The 15,072-nt window shown below is 33.6% G+C and overlaps 2 protein-coding genes across 2 annotated transcripts; one reads left to right on the top strand and one right to left on the bottom strand.

Annotated features, from left to right (window-relative positions):
• The first annotated feature begins 1,474 nt into the window (after positions 1-1,474).
• LOC143555762 (galacturonosyltransferase 8-like) lies at positions 1,475-3,926 on the top strand. Its single transcript, XM_077045265.1, has 3 exons — positions 1,475-1,694; positions 1,842-3,098; positions 3,467-3,926. Exons 1-3 carry the CDS (start codon positions 1,548-1,550, stop codon positions 3,740-3,742), a joined length of 1,680 nt encoding a protein of 559 aa, XP_076901380.1. The 5' UTR covers positions 1,475-1,547; the 3' UTR covers positions 3,743-3,926.
• A 1,677-nt stretch (positions 3,927-5,603) lies between these two features.
• Positions 5,604-10,021, bottom strand: LOC143555763 (nuclear transport factor 2-like). Its single transcript, XM_077045266.1, has 11 exons — positions 9,995-10,021; positions 9,839-9,908; positions 9,406-9,543; positions 8,534-8,824; positions 8,223-8,450; positions 7,408-7,588; positions 7,192-7,313; positions 7,055-7,114; positions 6,882-6,948; positions 6,471-6,790; positions 5,604-5,890 (listed from the first exon to the last, which is right to left on the bottom strand). The coding sequence occupies exons 2-10, from the start codon at positions 9,878-9,880 to the stop codon at positions 6,525-6,527; spliced, it is 1,395 nt and encodes a 464-aa protein (XP_076901381.1). The 5' UTR covers positions 9,881-9,908; positions 9,995-10,021; the 3' UTR covers positions 5,604-5,890; positions 6,471-6,524.
• Between the last annotated feature and the right edge of the window lie 5,051 nt (positions 10,022-15,072).

A 15,072-nucleotide genomic window follows, 5' to 3' on the forward strand; every position in this document is an offset into this window, starting at 1 on the left:
TGGTACGCTAAAAATAATTACAACTAATCAATAAGACAAAATTAAAATAAAAAATGAAAACAAGAAAAAGCTTAATGGTTAGCTAGTTAGTTCCACTATCCAACGTCCATTCCAAAGGTGTCGGCTAATCAAAATATCCAATTGCCATTAATGTCCTCACCCTTTATTCGTTTCCGATTACTTTCCCTGCCATCCTCTTCTCCACCACAAACCTAAAGGTTTTCCTCTCACCTATTTCACAGGTGAATAATCAAAAGCATCAAACGGCAAAAAAGTGCTAGAAATAGAATTCTTAGTTTCATGTGTATTATAAATACAAAAATAATTAATCTGTATAATTAATAATTTTTCATAAAAAAACACATACTAATTTATGGTTAGTTATGACGGTATTTAATCTGGGATGATTAAAGGTGATTGCTTGTGTATGAATATGGCAACGGTGGTTCGACATCGATGTGGTGGCTTGTGGATGAAAAGCGGCAACATCGGTGGTTTAACAATGAAGGCCAATGGTAGTTCTGTTTGTGCATCACGTCAGGTCTTTATAAAATATATTAAGATCCATGAAAATAGGAAACAAGTAACAATGTTATAGTTTCCAAATTTAATGATTAGTCACAACATAAATACAGAAGTTACAATTAAATACATTAATTCTAAAAATAAAAAAATGTTTGACGATCTTACCCTTGTGTGTTTTATTTAATCTAATGGTCATAATCACTTCCAACACTTCTTAGAAAATATTTACTTCTTATTCTAACCTTGTTTTCTCTCTCTCTCTCTCTCTCTCTCTCTCTCTCTATATATATATATATATATATATCACACACACACATATATAATATTAATAAACACACACACACACACACAAAAATAGGCGAGTAATTCTCCCCCTCCCCCTCTCGCCCAAAAAATCGCCCAAGAAGGCGGTGTTCGCGCCCCTTATCGTTCTGTCGCCCCATATTTGTCATCCGGTACACTTTGCCTTATTGGCTCAGAGTATCTTCATTTTATTGATTCAACACTTAATAACTCCGCATTTACCAAACAGCCCGTTAGTGTTATTTCAATCCAACCCTTTGTGATTTGTTTTTCTTTCATATACCATGTATACCTTTATCACCCGTGAAAAATATTGAATTTCCACAAGGCCATAACTCCATATCAATTCAAGTAAAATTCGTCCTTGAATATTTTTCATCGGTCATAAAAAGTTTCATCGATTAATATTTCTTTTTATAAAACTATACTTTAAATATAAGCATTTTATTTGACTAGTATAGTTATTAAGTATAAAAATAAAAAATGCTATATATTTATTTTAATTTAAAAAATAATAATGTTTGCCTGTTTGGCCCCACACGGCCGCTCTCATCCACCGTCACATTTCATTTCCCAATAACCTACACTACACCCGGTCACCCTTCTCCCACTCGTATTTCAGTGTCTAAATACCAAACCAACATCGCCCTATATTATTATTATTAATATTATTATTATTATTATTATCATTATTATTGTGTGTCGGTCATTCACAGGTTATGGCCATCTCCGGTAGCCTTCGGAGATCTCGTACTACCGCCGGTAACAACCGCCGTATTACATTCAACCTCTTCGCATCTACACTCTCCGTTACCGTCATCTTCTTCTTCACAGCCTCCTTCCTCTTCACCTCTTCCTCTCACTCCGTAAGATCTTATTCCATTATTATTATTATTATTATTATTCATTCATATTTATTCAATTACACATTATTATCTACTTATCGATACTTATTTATAACTTATTATTAATAGTGTAATTAATAATGCATTAATCGATTGTGTTTATTGTAGAATCTAGGTTTTAAATTAAGCGCCAACGTAACTGGAACCGCCACTCGTAGATCTGTACTTGCTTTGAAATCCGATCCGTTAAAACCTAGATTCGATCAGATCCGTAAGCAAGCAGATGATCACAGATCCTTAGCTCTAGCTTACGCTGCTTACGCGCGTAAACTGAAGCTCGAGAACTCGAAACTCGTTAGGATTTTCGCTGATTTATCGCGGAACTACACCGATCTGTTGTCGAAACCGGCTTACAAAGCGTTATCCGAGTCGGATGTGAACTCGATTGATGAGCCGACGCTGTGGCTGTTTGAGAAGGAGGTTAAGGAGCGGATTAAGGTGACGAGACAAGTGATTTCCGAGGCGAAGGAGTCGTTTGATAATCAGCTTAAGATTCAAAAGCTCAAGGATTCGATTTTCTCGGTTAATGAGCAGTTAACGAAAGCGAAGAAGCAAGGCGCGTTTTCGAGCTTGATTGCTGCGAAATCGATACCGAAAAGCTTGCATTGTCTTACGATGAGGTTGATGGAAGAGAGGATTGCACATCCGGATAAGTATTCGGATGAAGGGAAGCCTCGGCCGGTTGAGTTTGATGATCCGAAGCTTTATCATTACGCGATATTTTCGGATAACGTGATAGCGGCTTCGGTTGTGGTTAATTCTGCTGTTAAGAATACGAAAGAGCCGTGGAAGCACGTGTTTCATGTTGTTACGGATAAGATGAATTTGGGAGCGATGCAGGTTATGTTCAAGATGAAAGAGTATAACGGTGCTCATATTGAGATTAAGGCAGTCGAGGATTACAAGTTTCTGAACTCTTCATACGTTCCCGTGTTGCGACAGCTTGAATCTGCAAATTTACAAAAATTTTACTTCGAGAACAGGCTTGAGAATGCAACAAAGGATACAACAAATATGAAGTTTAGGAACCCTAAATATTTGTCAATATTGAATCATTTGAGGTTCTACTTGCCCGAGATGTACCCAACTCTGCACAGGGTTCTGTTCTTGGATGATGATATTGTGGTGCAGAAGGATTTGACTGGGCTTTGGAAGATAGACATGGATGGGAAGGTGAATGGAGCTGTGGAGACATGTTTCGGGTCGTTCCATCGGTATTCACAGTATATGAACTTTTCTCACCCGTTAATCAAGGAAAAGTTTAACCCTAAGGCTTGTGCTTGGGCTTATGGGATGAACTTCTTTGATTTAGATGCTTGGAGGAGGGAGAAGTGCACTGAAGAGTACCATTACTGGCAAAATCTGGTATGATAAATATAATGTTATATATTCTGTGTATTTCTGTTAACATTTAAAACTTTTTCGCTTTTTTGGATTTTAAATAACTGCTAAAGTAAATAAAAACTACAACTTAATACTTTGGGTGACTGATTTAAGGATTTCAAGACACTTAATATCATTTTTGGTACCAATGTAATATCTAGTAATCTAGCATAAGAGAAATTAAGTATTTGGTTTGTTAATGGATTTTAATTACAATACATGTGTGATAATGCATACCGGTGAAACAATTCTTTGTTTCTCTTTTTCTTATTTTGTTCAAGATAAACGAAAAAATACACATTTGTTTCATATTTGTACCTAAGAATGGTGATTTTATTTTATTTTTGCAGAATGAAAACAGGACTTTATGGAAATTGGGGACACTTCCACCTGGTCTGATCACATTTTACTCCACAACAAAACCATTAGAGAAATCTTGGCATGTTTTGGGGCTTGGTTATAATCCAAGCATAGGCATGGAAGAGATTCACAATGCTGCAGTTGTTCATTTTAATGGAAACATGAAGCCGTGGCTAGACATTGCAATGACGCAGTTTCGTCCACTTTGGACTAAGTATGTTGACTATGATATGGAGTTTGTTCAGGCCTGCAATTTTGGTCGTTAAAACTGTTATGCAATGACGATTCTACCCTTACCACTCAACCATGTTATACTCTACTTGGAGGTTCTTCTAATGGCAAGCATGATTTCCTATACTAGTTTTGAAATGTTGATAGTTCCATAGTTAATTTATCTTGTTATTTTTTTAAACTAATGGCATCAGTACAATATATAAACTGGTTATTTATCTTGTTTTTGTCTTTTTACAATTAAATAATTTATCATCTATATTACATCGTTGCACTATTTCAGCTATATATGTACTAGTATTTATTATAACATGTCTGTTTTTACAATGGAACAATGTTATCTCAGCTTAATTATGATGAAAATTATGTTTAATCAATGATATTAACGGGCTGGAAGTCTTTGATGTAATGATTGGCATTTTGTAGAAAAGAATATTTCATTCAAGTTGTATTTGGGTTAATTTATAATGACTGTTTACTAGAAAATCAACAAAAGTTAAAACAAGGGTTGTTGAATTGATTAAACCCTTGTGTCTCTGCCTAAATAATACCTGGCAAAATAGGTGGGTCAGGTTGCGTGTGGTAACATGTTAAAATGAGTTTGGTCCGAACAAGTTTTTAAAAATGGTTATTTTGGTTCGGGTCTTCATAGTTATACCGAAGGAAGCTGATCGAATTTTGTGTCCTTTATGATGATCTGGCATGCAAATTAATGGTTTCCCTTTGTAAAGAAATACCTTGTGCAACGAAAAACTTACTGTTAGAATGATGGCTTCCAAGTGCAACCTGAAAGTTGTCGGATCAGTTACATTTTTATTGTACTCATGTATTGAATCTGGTTTTGTTGCAAATGATGAAAAGCGTCGACTTTTATAACCCGTCTATATTAGCTGATAAGCTCTATTCCCAGTGTCGAAATGTATCATCTAATTGCAGACAGTAATAAAAGGTGACGCTTAATGTTGTGAAGTGGTTCCTTTGATCTCAAAAGTCGAAACTTAAAAGGTGAACATAATGAAAATATCAAAATATATATGATTTAATAATTACTATAGCTCTTTGGGTTTCTCTAGGAAGACAATCAATCATAAAATAATAATAGTTTTGATGATTTGTAAATAATCAAGTCTACTTGGGTCGAAAATACTCGATTCAAGCTCAATTAGACTTTTAGGGAATTAAAATCAAGACTCAACGCATGTTAACAAACGCATGCCCCTAGAAAAATTCCATTTGTAGCGTATCTATTTGTAGGGTCTAATAAGAGTAAAGTAAGGAGAAATCTTGTCGTCTTCGGGATTGAGAGGCTACTCCCAACAACTCAATGAGATCACCTGGCTAGAAAAAGATATTTGGCGCAGAGTGTGATATATATATATATATATATATATATATATATATATATATATATATATAGCTAGCAAAGCTAGCAAATCGGATATCATAAAATGTGGCTAAATTAATTAAAACAGCCATCTCAACTCTCAAGATACTAGCAATGGTATTAACTAATGCTAACATGAACTGGCGAATATATACTCTAATGGCACAAAAGTTAAGGGAGTAAAGAGACGGGAGTAGGAAAGACTAAGAGAATGCTAGAGCATAAACAAATGGTAAATTTGTGCGACCGGAGAAGATCGGAACACAATCCCATTGATCAGATCCATCAGCTTCTCTGCTGCATCAAGTAAAATGGATTGCAAGATACTAACTGATAATTTTTCTTAGTTATTTCTTTTTTATTACTTGATAACTAAATTGACATAATTTTGAGGGATTTCACATTTAAGCTCAAGCATAGATGTGATATTCACTTTCCACTTATAATAAACTTTGTACTACCAATCAATTATCTAAAATAACTACGTGAAAAGAAAGGGAGGAAGAAAGAAATATTGTGCAAACATCACAAACCATACATTTACCCACATATTTTATGACACTTGAAATCCAAAAACTCTTTAATTGGTTGGTCATCTACCAAACAATAAAGTGGTACTAAAACATAATTTTCTTCTCAGCATTACCCAACTTCAGTTTATGCCCGAAACAAATAAACATCATCTAACTCCTATCAATCACAATTGCTTCTAAATAAAATCTTAATATCCAAGAAATTTTAGAAAAATAAAAAAAAAAAAAAAAAAAAAAAAAACTCTTCTCTAACTCCCTGTTATCACCTAAAAGAAACAAATGACAAAACAAGCTGTTAGAATTACTTCCTAAATTAAGAGTCTAAATGACTAAACGAGCCGGGCCACTCGTGAGCGACTCGAAATCGTCTCGCTTAAAGCTCGAGCCTAAGCTATGAACTGGTTTAATAAACGAGCTCAAGCTCGAGCGAACCTAAACAAGCATGTTACTTATATAAAATAATAACTTCTATTTTATCTATGAATTTTATAGTTACATAAATAATAATAATAAATTGAAAACTATGATACAAAGTAACTAAATATTACATATATTATATAATTAAAATACTTAAAAATAATTATATGTCTATATAAGTATATATTTACCATTCCAAAAAAATAATATAAATATATATTTAAATTTTGATAAGGCTGAGCTTAAGCTTTAAAAAGTATTAACAAGTCAAGCTTTGGCTTTAGACAGATAACTCAAATCACTCGTAAATCAAACGAGCTGAGCTACAGCTTAGACAAGCTCGAGTTCTGCTCAGCTCCCGTTCTGGCTCGTTTACACCCCTACTCAAAATAAACAAATTAAGCGTTATCAATATTTATGTTTACTTACCCACTGCGAATTTAAAATGTGAAGCCATATGGTCGCCACGTCACAAGCGGGATCTCACTCTGTTGTGATTTTGCCAGTACCATTAACGTCCACCCCACGATTCACACGACCACCATTATTGTCTCTTTGATACCCATCACCACCACGATTTGAAAATGATCCTCCACGGCTGCCACCTCTGTAACCGTAATCATTCCGGCTGCCGCCAAAATCACCGCCTCGATTGTAACCCCTGCCGCCACCAAAGCCTCCGCGACCTCTGATGACATCATTCCTAAACCCGAGTCCCCTTCCACCTACATATCTCCCTCGGTTTCCACCTAAATAACATAATAGCATAAGATATGTTACATTTAAATGAATATATGTGTTAATCTTGTTATTGTGACTTTTGCATATTCAGAGTAACACCTTTGGAGTTTGTAGAACGCTTCTCTTCCACAACGGCTTTTTTTCCATTAATGGTGACTGGTGAAGCCTGAACATTAAATGATACATTTCACATTTAACAAAACAAACTCATAATATTAAAAAAACCAAAGTTAATGTCTGCTGTCATAAACGTATAACTAACTCGCACATACCTCAATCGCTTTTTGAACTGCATCAGGCGTCTCAAATTCAACAAAACCAAAAGAGAATCCCTGTTGTTGCTATATAAGTTTTGGAGGAGTAAAAAAACATAATGAAATTAAAAAATGTGAAATGAGTTAAAACATACCCTGTTGTTTCTAACTTGAATACCATTAGGTTTAACTGGTCCAAACTTCTTAAATTCCTCATCCAAAATAGCAGGTGTAGCACTCATTGGAAGACCCTTGATGTACACGGAATAACCTTCAACTGTCCATGCAAATAAACACACATCAGCATGAATACTGTAAGCACTCCCGAAAAGATGTGACATGAGTAGAACGCTTGAATCAAACTTCAGTACCTTCTTCCTCATGAAGACCATTTTCAACAGCATCCTCATTGGAAGCCACCACTGGTTCAGCAGCAGGTACAATAGTTGGGGGAGCATTAATCAGAGGTGGTTCTTGTTTCCTTGGTTGAGGCTTCCTGGGTGCAGGTGCTGGAGATGAAAAGGGCACACCCTTTTGCTTCATATCCATTACCTTGAAAAACATCAAAACATGTGATAAATATCACACATGCAAAATGCAATATAAAAAATGTATCAATCCCTTAACATACTTTACACACTTGTCAAACTAAAGCACTTCAATAAACAATCCACTGGCTTACTTTATAATATTGCACACGCATTGTTTTCATCTCTAATAAAGATTGCAAGTTTGACCTGTTTACTTGTTTACTTATCAATAAGCTGTGTTTATAAATGGGTTGAACGGATCAAACAGGTTGGAACTTGGAAGTTGTCCAAAGTTTATATTTAATGCATATAACCTTTTAAATCGTTTTACTCCAAAAATTTTCATTGTATTCATAATAATACATTAATACTGATTCTGTAATCATAACTTACACATTAAACTTTTTGGAAAAATCATAAAAAGAACAAAAAGGTACTTTTAATCTTCAAGGTTAACACAGATTAGAGGTGGCAACACAGAGAGAGAAGTGTTTCGATTCTACAAGGTCAACCCATCCAGTTTTGACCAGTTAACCCACCTGTCTTGCCCACCTCTAATTTTTCACCACAATTCCAGGAAACAACAAATTTCATGTGTGATTGACATTATCAGAAAAAACAAAAAAGATAAAAACATGTGCTAACAAGCAACTTACAACAGATGCATATGACTTCTTTGGCACTTCCTCAATTTTAGAGAGAGATTCAACTACCAGCTGTGATGAATCCTGCACTTCATCAACAACCTCAGGAAACGGGTCTTCCTCAATAGTGGGAACTTCTCCATTCTCCACAGGAACAATCTGTTCTGCTTCAGGTTCCTCTGGCAATACAGCAGCTTGTTCAATAATGGTATTCTCTGGCTCTTGAACAACTTCAGGCACAGAAAATCATTGTATTTAAAAAAACATGAGTAAATAAAAACTAATATAGTTTCACTTTCATGACATACACTAAATTTATAACCTTTCTCTGGAGTTTCAGGAGCCACCACATCCTCAGCAGGAGCATGGTCTTCTTCTTCATGATGATTTGCATTGTTCATGTATCGGAACATGTCATTTAACACAAAGTAACCTTTGTCTTGAGGTGCAAGAAAGAAAGATTGTGTAAACTGCTGCGGAATATCATCCGTTCCAGTCAAATATCCAGTGACTAGAACACTGACTCCACCATTCAAAGATTCTTGAGCATCAACATATTTGATCTCAGCCTTGTAGTCACCATAGTTAAGTGACAATATCTTAGCATTGATTGCCTGCATGCCAGAACAAACTTTAAGATCAAACAAAAGCCTTAAGACTAACTTTTAAAAGCTTCTATTTTGTTAGTGCTTTCAAGTTGTATCAAGTTTATTGCAAAGAACTGCCACGGTTTGACTAGAATCAACAGCTAATTTTAAGTTGATCATTTATATATAGCTCAAATGCAGTCGATATAGCCGATATCAGTCGGAATATCAGTACCTATAGTATCGTCAATATTTGACCGATATATCACTGATATTCCCAATATCAGTTTTTAAGTCTTAATTATCAACTTTTAGTATTCAAGTCTTAATCAATTCCTACTTGCCACGATTGTTAGTGTTTTGCAAGTTGCAAAGGGTTAATTTGTTAATGGCAGGAGAGTATACTGAATTATTAGTGTTAAATCGCTATATAATTTTACATGATATTAAAATTACCGATATCCCACAGCAAATACCGACATCTCAAATACCGGTCCTTAACCGATATCCGAAATTTTCCGCACTAACTGCTTAGGCTCAAATGAGCAAAAGGTACATGGAACCAGAGAGCATATACTATAAATAAAAAAGATAAACAGAGAGCATACATCCATGGTAGTGGTTGTGCTCACGGAACCATCTTCCTCGGGGCGACCAAGTTTACTGATATCCTGATAGAAGCGATGAACCAGCCCGGGTGACTGGTGCAATATATGATAATACTGCTGAACAAAAGCATTCCCAACCTGTTTACCACAAAACAATCCAACGGAACTTAAATCAAACTTACTTACCTACAGATAACACAAATCAAGTTTAAACATCCATCTGAACCGCAAAATAACAATTGTTAAGATCAAATGCAGTCTCCATTACTTACAAATATATCTAAGCTTAATAAAAGTGTTATTTTAAATAAATACACTTAAATGTAACAGAATTTATTTATAATTCGATAGAGATCAAACATAAAAACATAACATAAACAAACAAACATAATAATAATAATAATATACGTATAAATAGGAATTGGATACATACAACTTGAGCAGAAACAGGTGGTGGTGCAGCCGGATCTGCCATTGTAGATCAAAGCCAAAACCTAATGAAACTTGAGGAAAACAGTATTGAGTGAATACAGCATCCAAAAGCTAAAGCGAATAATAATATTATTAAAAAGGTAGATAGATAGATTACCGGAATAAGAAGGATCTGTGTGAAGATCAAGAGAGAAGGTTAGAATCGATGTGGTTGTTCTTCCTTTAATTCAAGTTCTTCTTTCTCACTTATTGGTTTAGGGTTTGGTTTTGGTGGTTGTCCGATCTGGTGGTAACAAACGACAACGTACGCCTAAACAGAAGGAACTTGTGTTAGAAGGGTTAGGGACTAATAAGATCGGGCTTCTGAAGTATGGACTAACGATGAATCGGGATTATCGGGATTAACTAATAGATTAATTGGCTTAAAATTTATCAATCATTTTTTAAATATGCATATATGTTATACTAGTTTTTACTTTTCGTATTACTAGGTTATTTTCTATATTCGTTTACAGGGTAAAGTTAAAATACAAAGGATAACAAAAATGAGAAGTGTGAGAAGGAATCCAGTCCAATGATTTTAAATTTGAATGACTGAGATTAATTTAATAAATAAAAATTGATGAAAATGACATTAAGGTAATAACCTATATTTGTTGACTTTCTCTCTCCACATGCAAGTCACATGTCAATTCTCCCACCATTTTAAAATGTCCATAATTTTTTCATACGATATTATTTTTTTTAAAAAAATTTACCATAATAATAAACGTATTTTTATTCTTTAATATGAGTATCATATTGTTATATAAAAACAAAAAAAAATTAATGGGTTTTTTAATTGTGTTTTTTTGTTGTTCATTGTGTCATTGTGTAATATGTTGTTTTCATTGTGTTTTACATTTCAAGTCATTGTGTTATATATATTCACCATTGTGTGTTACATTTTAGGCCATTGTGTTATACGTATTCATCATTGTGTCTTACGTTTTAGGTCATTGTTTTATACGTATTCACTATTGTGTTTTACGTTTCAAGTTATTGTGTAACATGTATTAATGGCGAAAAAAGACACAATGGTGTGCGAAAATACACAATGGCGAAAAAGACACAATGGTGTGCGAAAAGACACAATGGCGAAAAAGACACAATGACGAAAAAAGACACAATGATAAGCGAAAAGACACAATGGTGTGCGAAAATACACAATGAAGAAAAAAGACAATGACAAAAAAAGACACAATGATAAGCGAAAAGACACAATTGTGTGCGAAAAGACACAATGGTGTGTGAAAAGACACAATGACGAAAAAAGACACGATTATAAGCGAAAAGACACAATGGTGTGCGAAAAGACACAATGACGAAAAAATACACAATTATAAGCGAAAAGACACAATGGTGTGCGAAAAGACACAATGAAAAAAGACACAATGATAAGCAAAAAGACACAATGGTGTGCGAAATGACACAATGATAAGCGAAAAAACACAATGGTGTGCGAAAAAGACACAATTATAAGCGAAAAGACACAAAGGTGTCGAAAAGACACGATGACGAAAAAAGACACAATGATAAGCGAAAATACACAATGGTGTGCGAAAAAATACACAATTATAAGCGAAAAGACACAATGGTGTGCGAAAAGACACAATGACGAAAAGACACAATGATAAGCGAAAAAGACACAATGGTGTGCAAAAAGACACAATGACGTGATTTTTGTTTTAAATTTTATATAACAAAAATCATACACATATTAAAGATAAAAAAACGCTTGTTATTATGATGAATTTTTTTTTTTAAAAATATCATATGAAAAAGTTATAAACGTTCTAAAATGATGTGGGTATTAACATGTGTCTTGCATGTGGAGAGAGAAAATGTGTACAATTACCTCTATACCCTTTTCTTTTGGTCCCATTTGACACATGTCAATTATTTATGGCTTCTCACACTTCTCATTTTTGTTACCCTTTGTAGAATAACTTGACCCATCGTTTATAATATATATATATATTGAATTTTAATTTTATTTATTGTAAATAAGTTAATAATATACTTAGGATTTGATGACGAAAGAGTTTCACAAACAAAACTTGGTTTAAAAGTTACTAATGTTTGGTACGACTAATGACCCGCTTATTTTTTTACTATAAAATTGTTTCTTAATTATAAATAATATATTTTTTCAAAAAATCAGATATTAGTTTTTAGTATATCTCTATTTTATAGGATTTCCATATCAAATATTTTGTGAGATTAATTTTTAATTGAGAAAATTCCAATTTGCCTCCCTGGGTTATATCGTCGGGACACGGAATAGCCACTGAAAATGAAATTGTGCATTTTGCACGTCTGTGATATTTTAGCAGGGCAGTCTGTGCCCTTCCGTCAGTTGACCAAGCGTTGACCTGTTAATTAATATTGAAATTACGTTTTTACTCCTAAGCCTTTAATTCATTTTAAAAATAATTATCCAAAAGCATGTAAATGCCGAGATTCGAACCCGAGACCTCCGGTTTAACAACCCACCAAAACTACCAGGTGAACTAAGTTAATGTTTGGTATAACTATATATTATCACTTTTATCACTTCATCTTCCCCAATTATAATTAGGGTTCATAATGTTTTATCCCATTTACCCATCCATCTTCATCTTCATCATCACATTTTTGAGATAAAGAACCCTAAAATCTAACCCATAATTCATCCATCTTCATCTTCATTTTTATCTTCACCAATTCATCCAAACCAACCTATCTTCACCAATTATCTAACCCAAAAATCAAAACATACAGCCAATGCCGCCACATCATATGTTAAAATTAACGCTGAATCGAACATCATTGATTATACTAACAATTATATGAAGGTTTAAACTCAATTAATATATTGGATATGTTGCCGGAAAAATGAACTGGTCTCCGTGGCCGGAACCCATGACGGCAGTGGTTGCCGTCGCGGAGGCAGTGGTTTCCTTGGCGGCGTCGTGGTGCCGGAGGTTATGGGTTTTGATCGGAATGAATTATGTGTGCGGTTGTTGAATTATTGAAGCGATTGGTAGTGGGATTTGAGAGATTTGAGGGTTTGAGTAATGAAATCTAGGGTTTGAGGATCAAGTATGTTTAGGGTTAATGATGATGAAGATGAGCTGATGATGATGATATGCTGTTAATATGATGACCTGCTGCTGTTGTTATATGATAATAATAGTATTATTATTATTATCAAACTTTGAATTAGGAATATATCGATGATGATGATGATGATGATGATGATGATCTGCATAATAATAATAATAATAATAATAATAATAATAATAATAGTAGTAATAATAATAGTAGTAATATTACGGGATGATGATGATCTGCATATAATGCAAAGATATTATATTATCGAATTTTCTCTTATTATTATTATATTATTATATATAATAAAAGAGAAGTTAGGCGACGTAATCACGTAATTGGTCCACGTGGGTGGTCGGCTTTTTTTTATTGCCTTTTTTTGTTTCTCCTTTGAATTCGCGTCAGTTCGCTGCCGTAAAAACATGAGTTTTTTTACTGTTAATACCGTCAAATGATTACGACCGCATTTGCATCAGCTCGTGGTCGCAATGCGGTTTTTTCCATGTGATTTTTTTTTGTTCAACAATTCCGAACGAATTCGTGTCAATCCGCACCCGCAACACGCGTATATTTTTGGTTTTCGCAACCTTTGTTTGTTTAAATATGTTAATGTGTTGATAAGTTGTATGACTGATAATAACATTAACCCGATTTGATAAGTTGTACGACTGTTAATAACATTAACCCGGCGTAACGCGGCGGGAATCTACCTAGTTATTACTATTATATTATATTTATCATTTATTATAAGAAGATTACTAAAATACCCTTAATATGTTGGTATTATTACTAAAATACCAACAATCAACTGACGGTAGGAGTTAGAAGAACCCGCCGGAGAAATACAGGTCCGCAACATGCGCAAATTAGTTTTCAGTGGCTATTCCGTGTCCCGACGATATATCCCAGGGAGTCAAATTGGAATTTCTCTTTTTAATTTAATGGGATGTTATAACCCCTTTAAGGACTATCTGGGTTTGGTGAGACTCATACCTGTGAATTCGGATTGGATGCATAAGAAGTCTTTATTTACAAATAAAACAATATGGTGGCTTGAGAGAATGTAGAGAGCAACTAGAGAGCTTTTTAAAGGTTTCTTTTATATATATTATCTATACTCCGTATTACGGGGTGCGTTATTTTATATTATTCGTTTCTAATATTTATATATATATATATATATATATATATATATTGGATTTTAGTTTTGTTTATTTTAAGGAAGTTAATAATATCCTTAGAATTTGATGATAAAAATGTTTCACAAATAAATGAGATGTTATAACCCGGTTTAAAAACTATACAGGTTTGATGGGACACATGACCCACTTATTTTTTTTGTATAAAATTGTTTCTTAATTATAAAAAAAATTATAAAAATCAAATATTAATTTAGTGTATCCCTATTTTATAGGATTTTCACATCAATTATTTGGTGTTTTTTTTAATTTAATGGATGTTATAACTCGTTTAGGGACTATCTGGGTTTGGTGAGACTCATGTCCATAAATTCGGGTCAAATAAATGAGAAGCCTCAATTTAAAAATAATGCAATCTAGTGGATTGAGAGAATGTAGAGAGCAACCAGAGAGCTTTTAAAGGTTTCGTTTATACATATTATAGATATAACAATTTTTTTATATATAAGTTTTTCAATTTTCACTGAGTTTGACATGATGGTGATTAATCTGCGATTAGTCAATGGTGCACTAACCAACGATTGAGATTAATCGAACGCATATGCGTGATTTTTACAATTATGGGGGCTAGAATGTGTTTATCAAAACAAAATTAAGAAAATTCTAATATAAATTCTAATAATTCAAATTATAACTTATTTGTAAGTAATATGTAAAACCGTGAAAGGTTAAATCAAAACTTTTTGTTCTTTCATTTTTTGTCGCAATATATTTTGCTTTTCAACTCTAGTCACAAGGCTTTTGTCTAGTTAATTTTTTAACTTAGAGCATCCATAATAAAGAAGTATAAAAACACTAAAAAACATGCATAGTCAGTTGTCATATCATAAAAAAGTAAAAATACGATTTTTTTTATAACACTCAAAACCCAACCAATAAGAAATTCTAAAAACACCAAAAAACA

The sequence above is a fragment of the Bidens hawaiensis genome, unplaced genomic scaffold, assembly GCF_021521415.1.
Source record: "Bidens hawaiensis isolate Kalapana, Puna unplaced genomic scaffold, B.hawaiensis_p1.1 tig00018312_1, whole genome shotgun sequence".
In the NCBI taxonomy this organism is placed as follows: Eukaryota; Viridiplantae; Streptophyta; class Magnoliopsida; order Asterales; family Asteraceae; genus Bidens; species Bidens hawaiensis.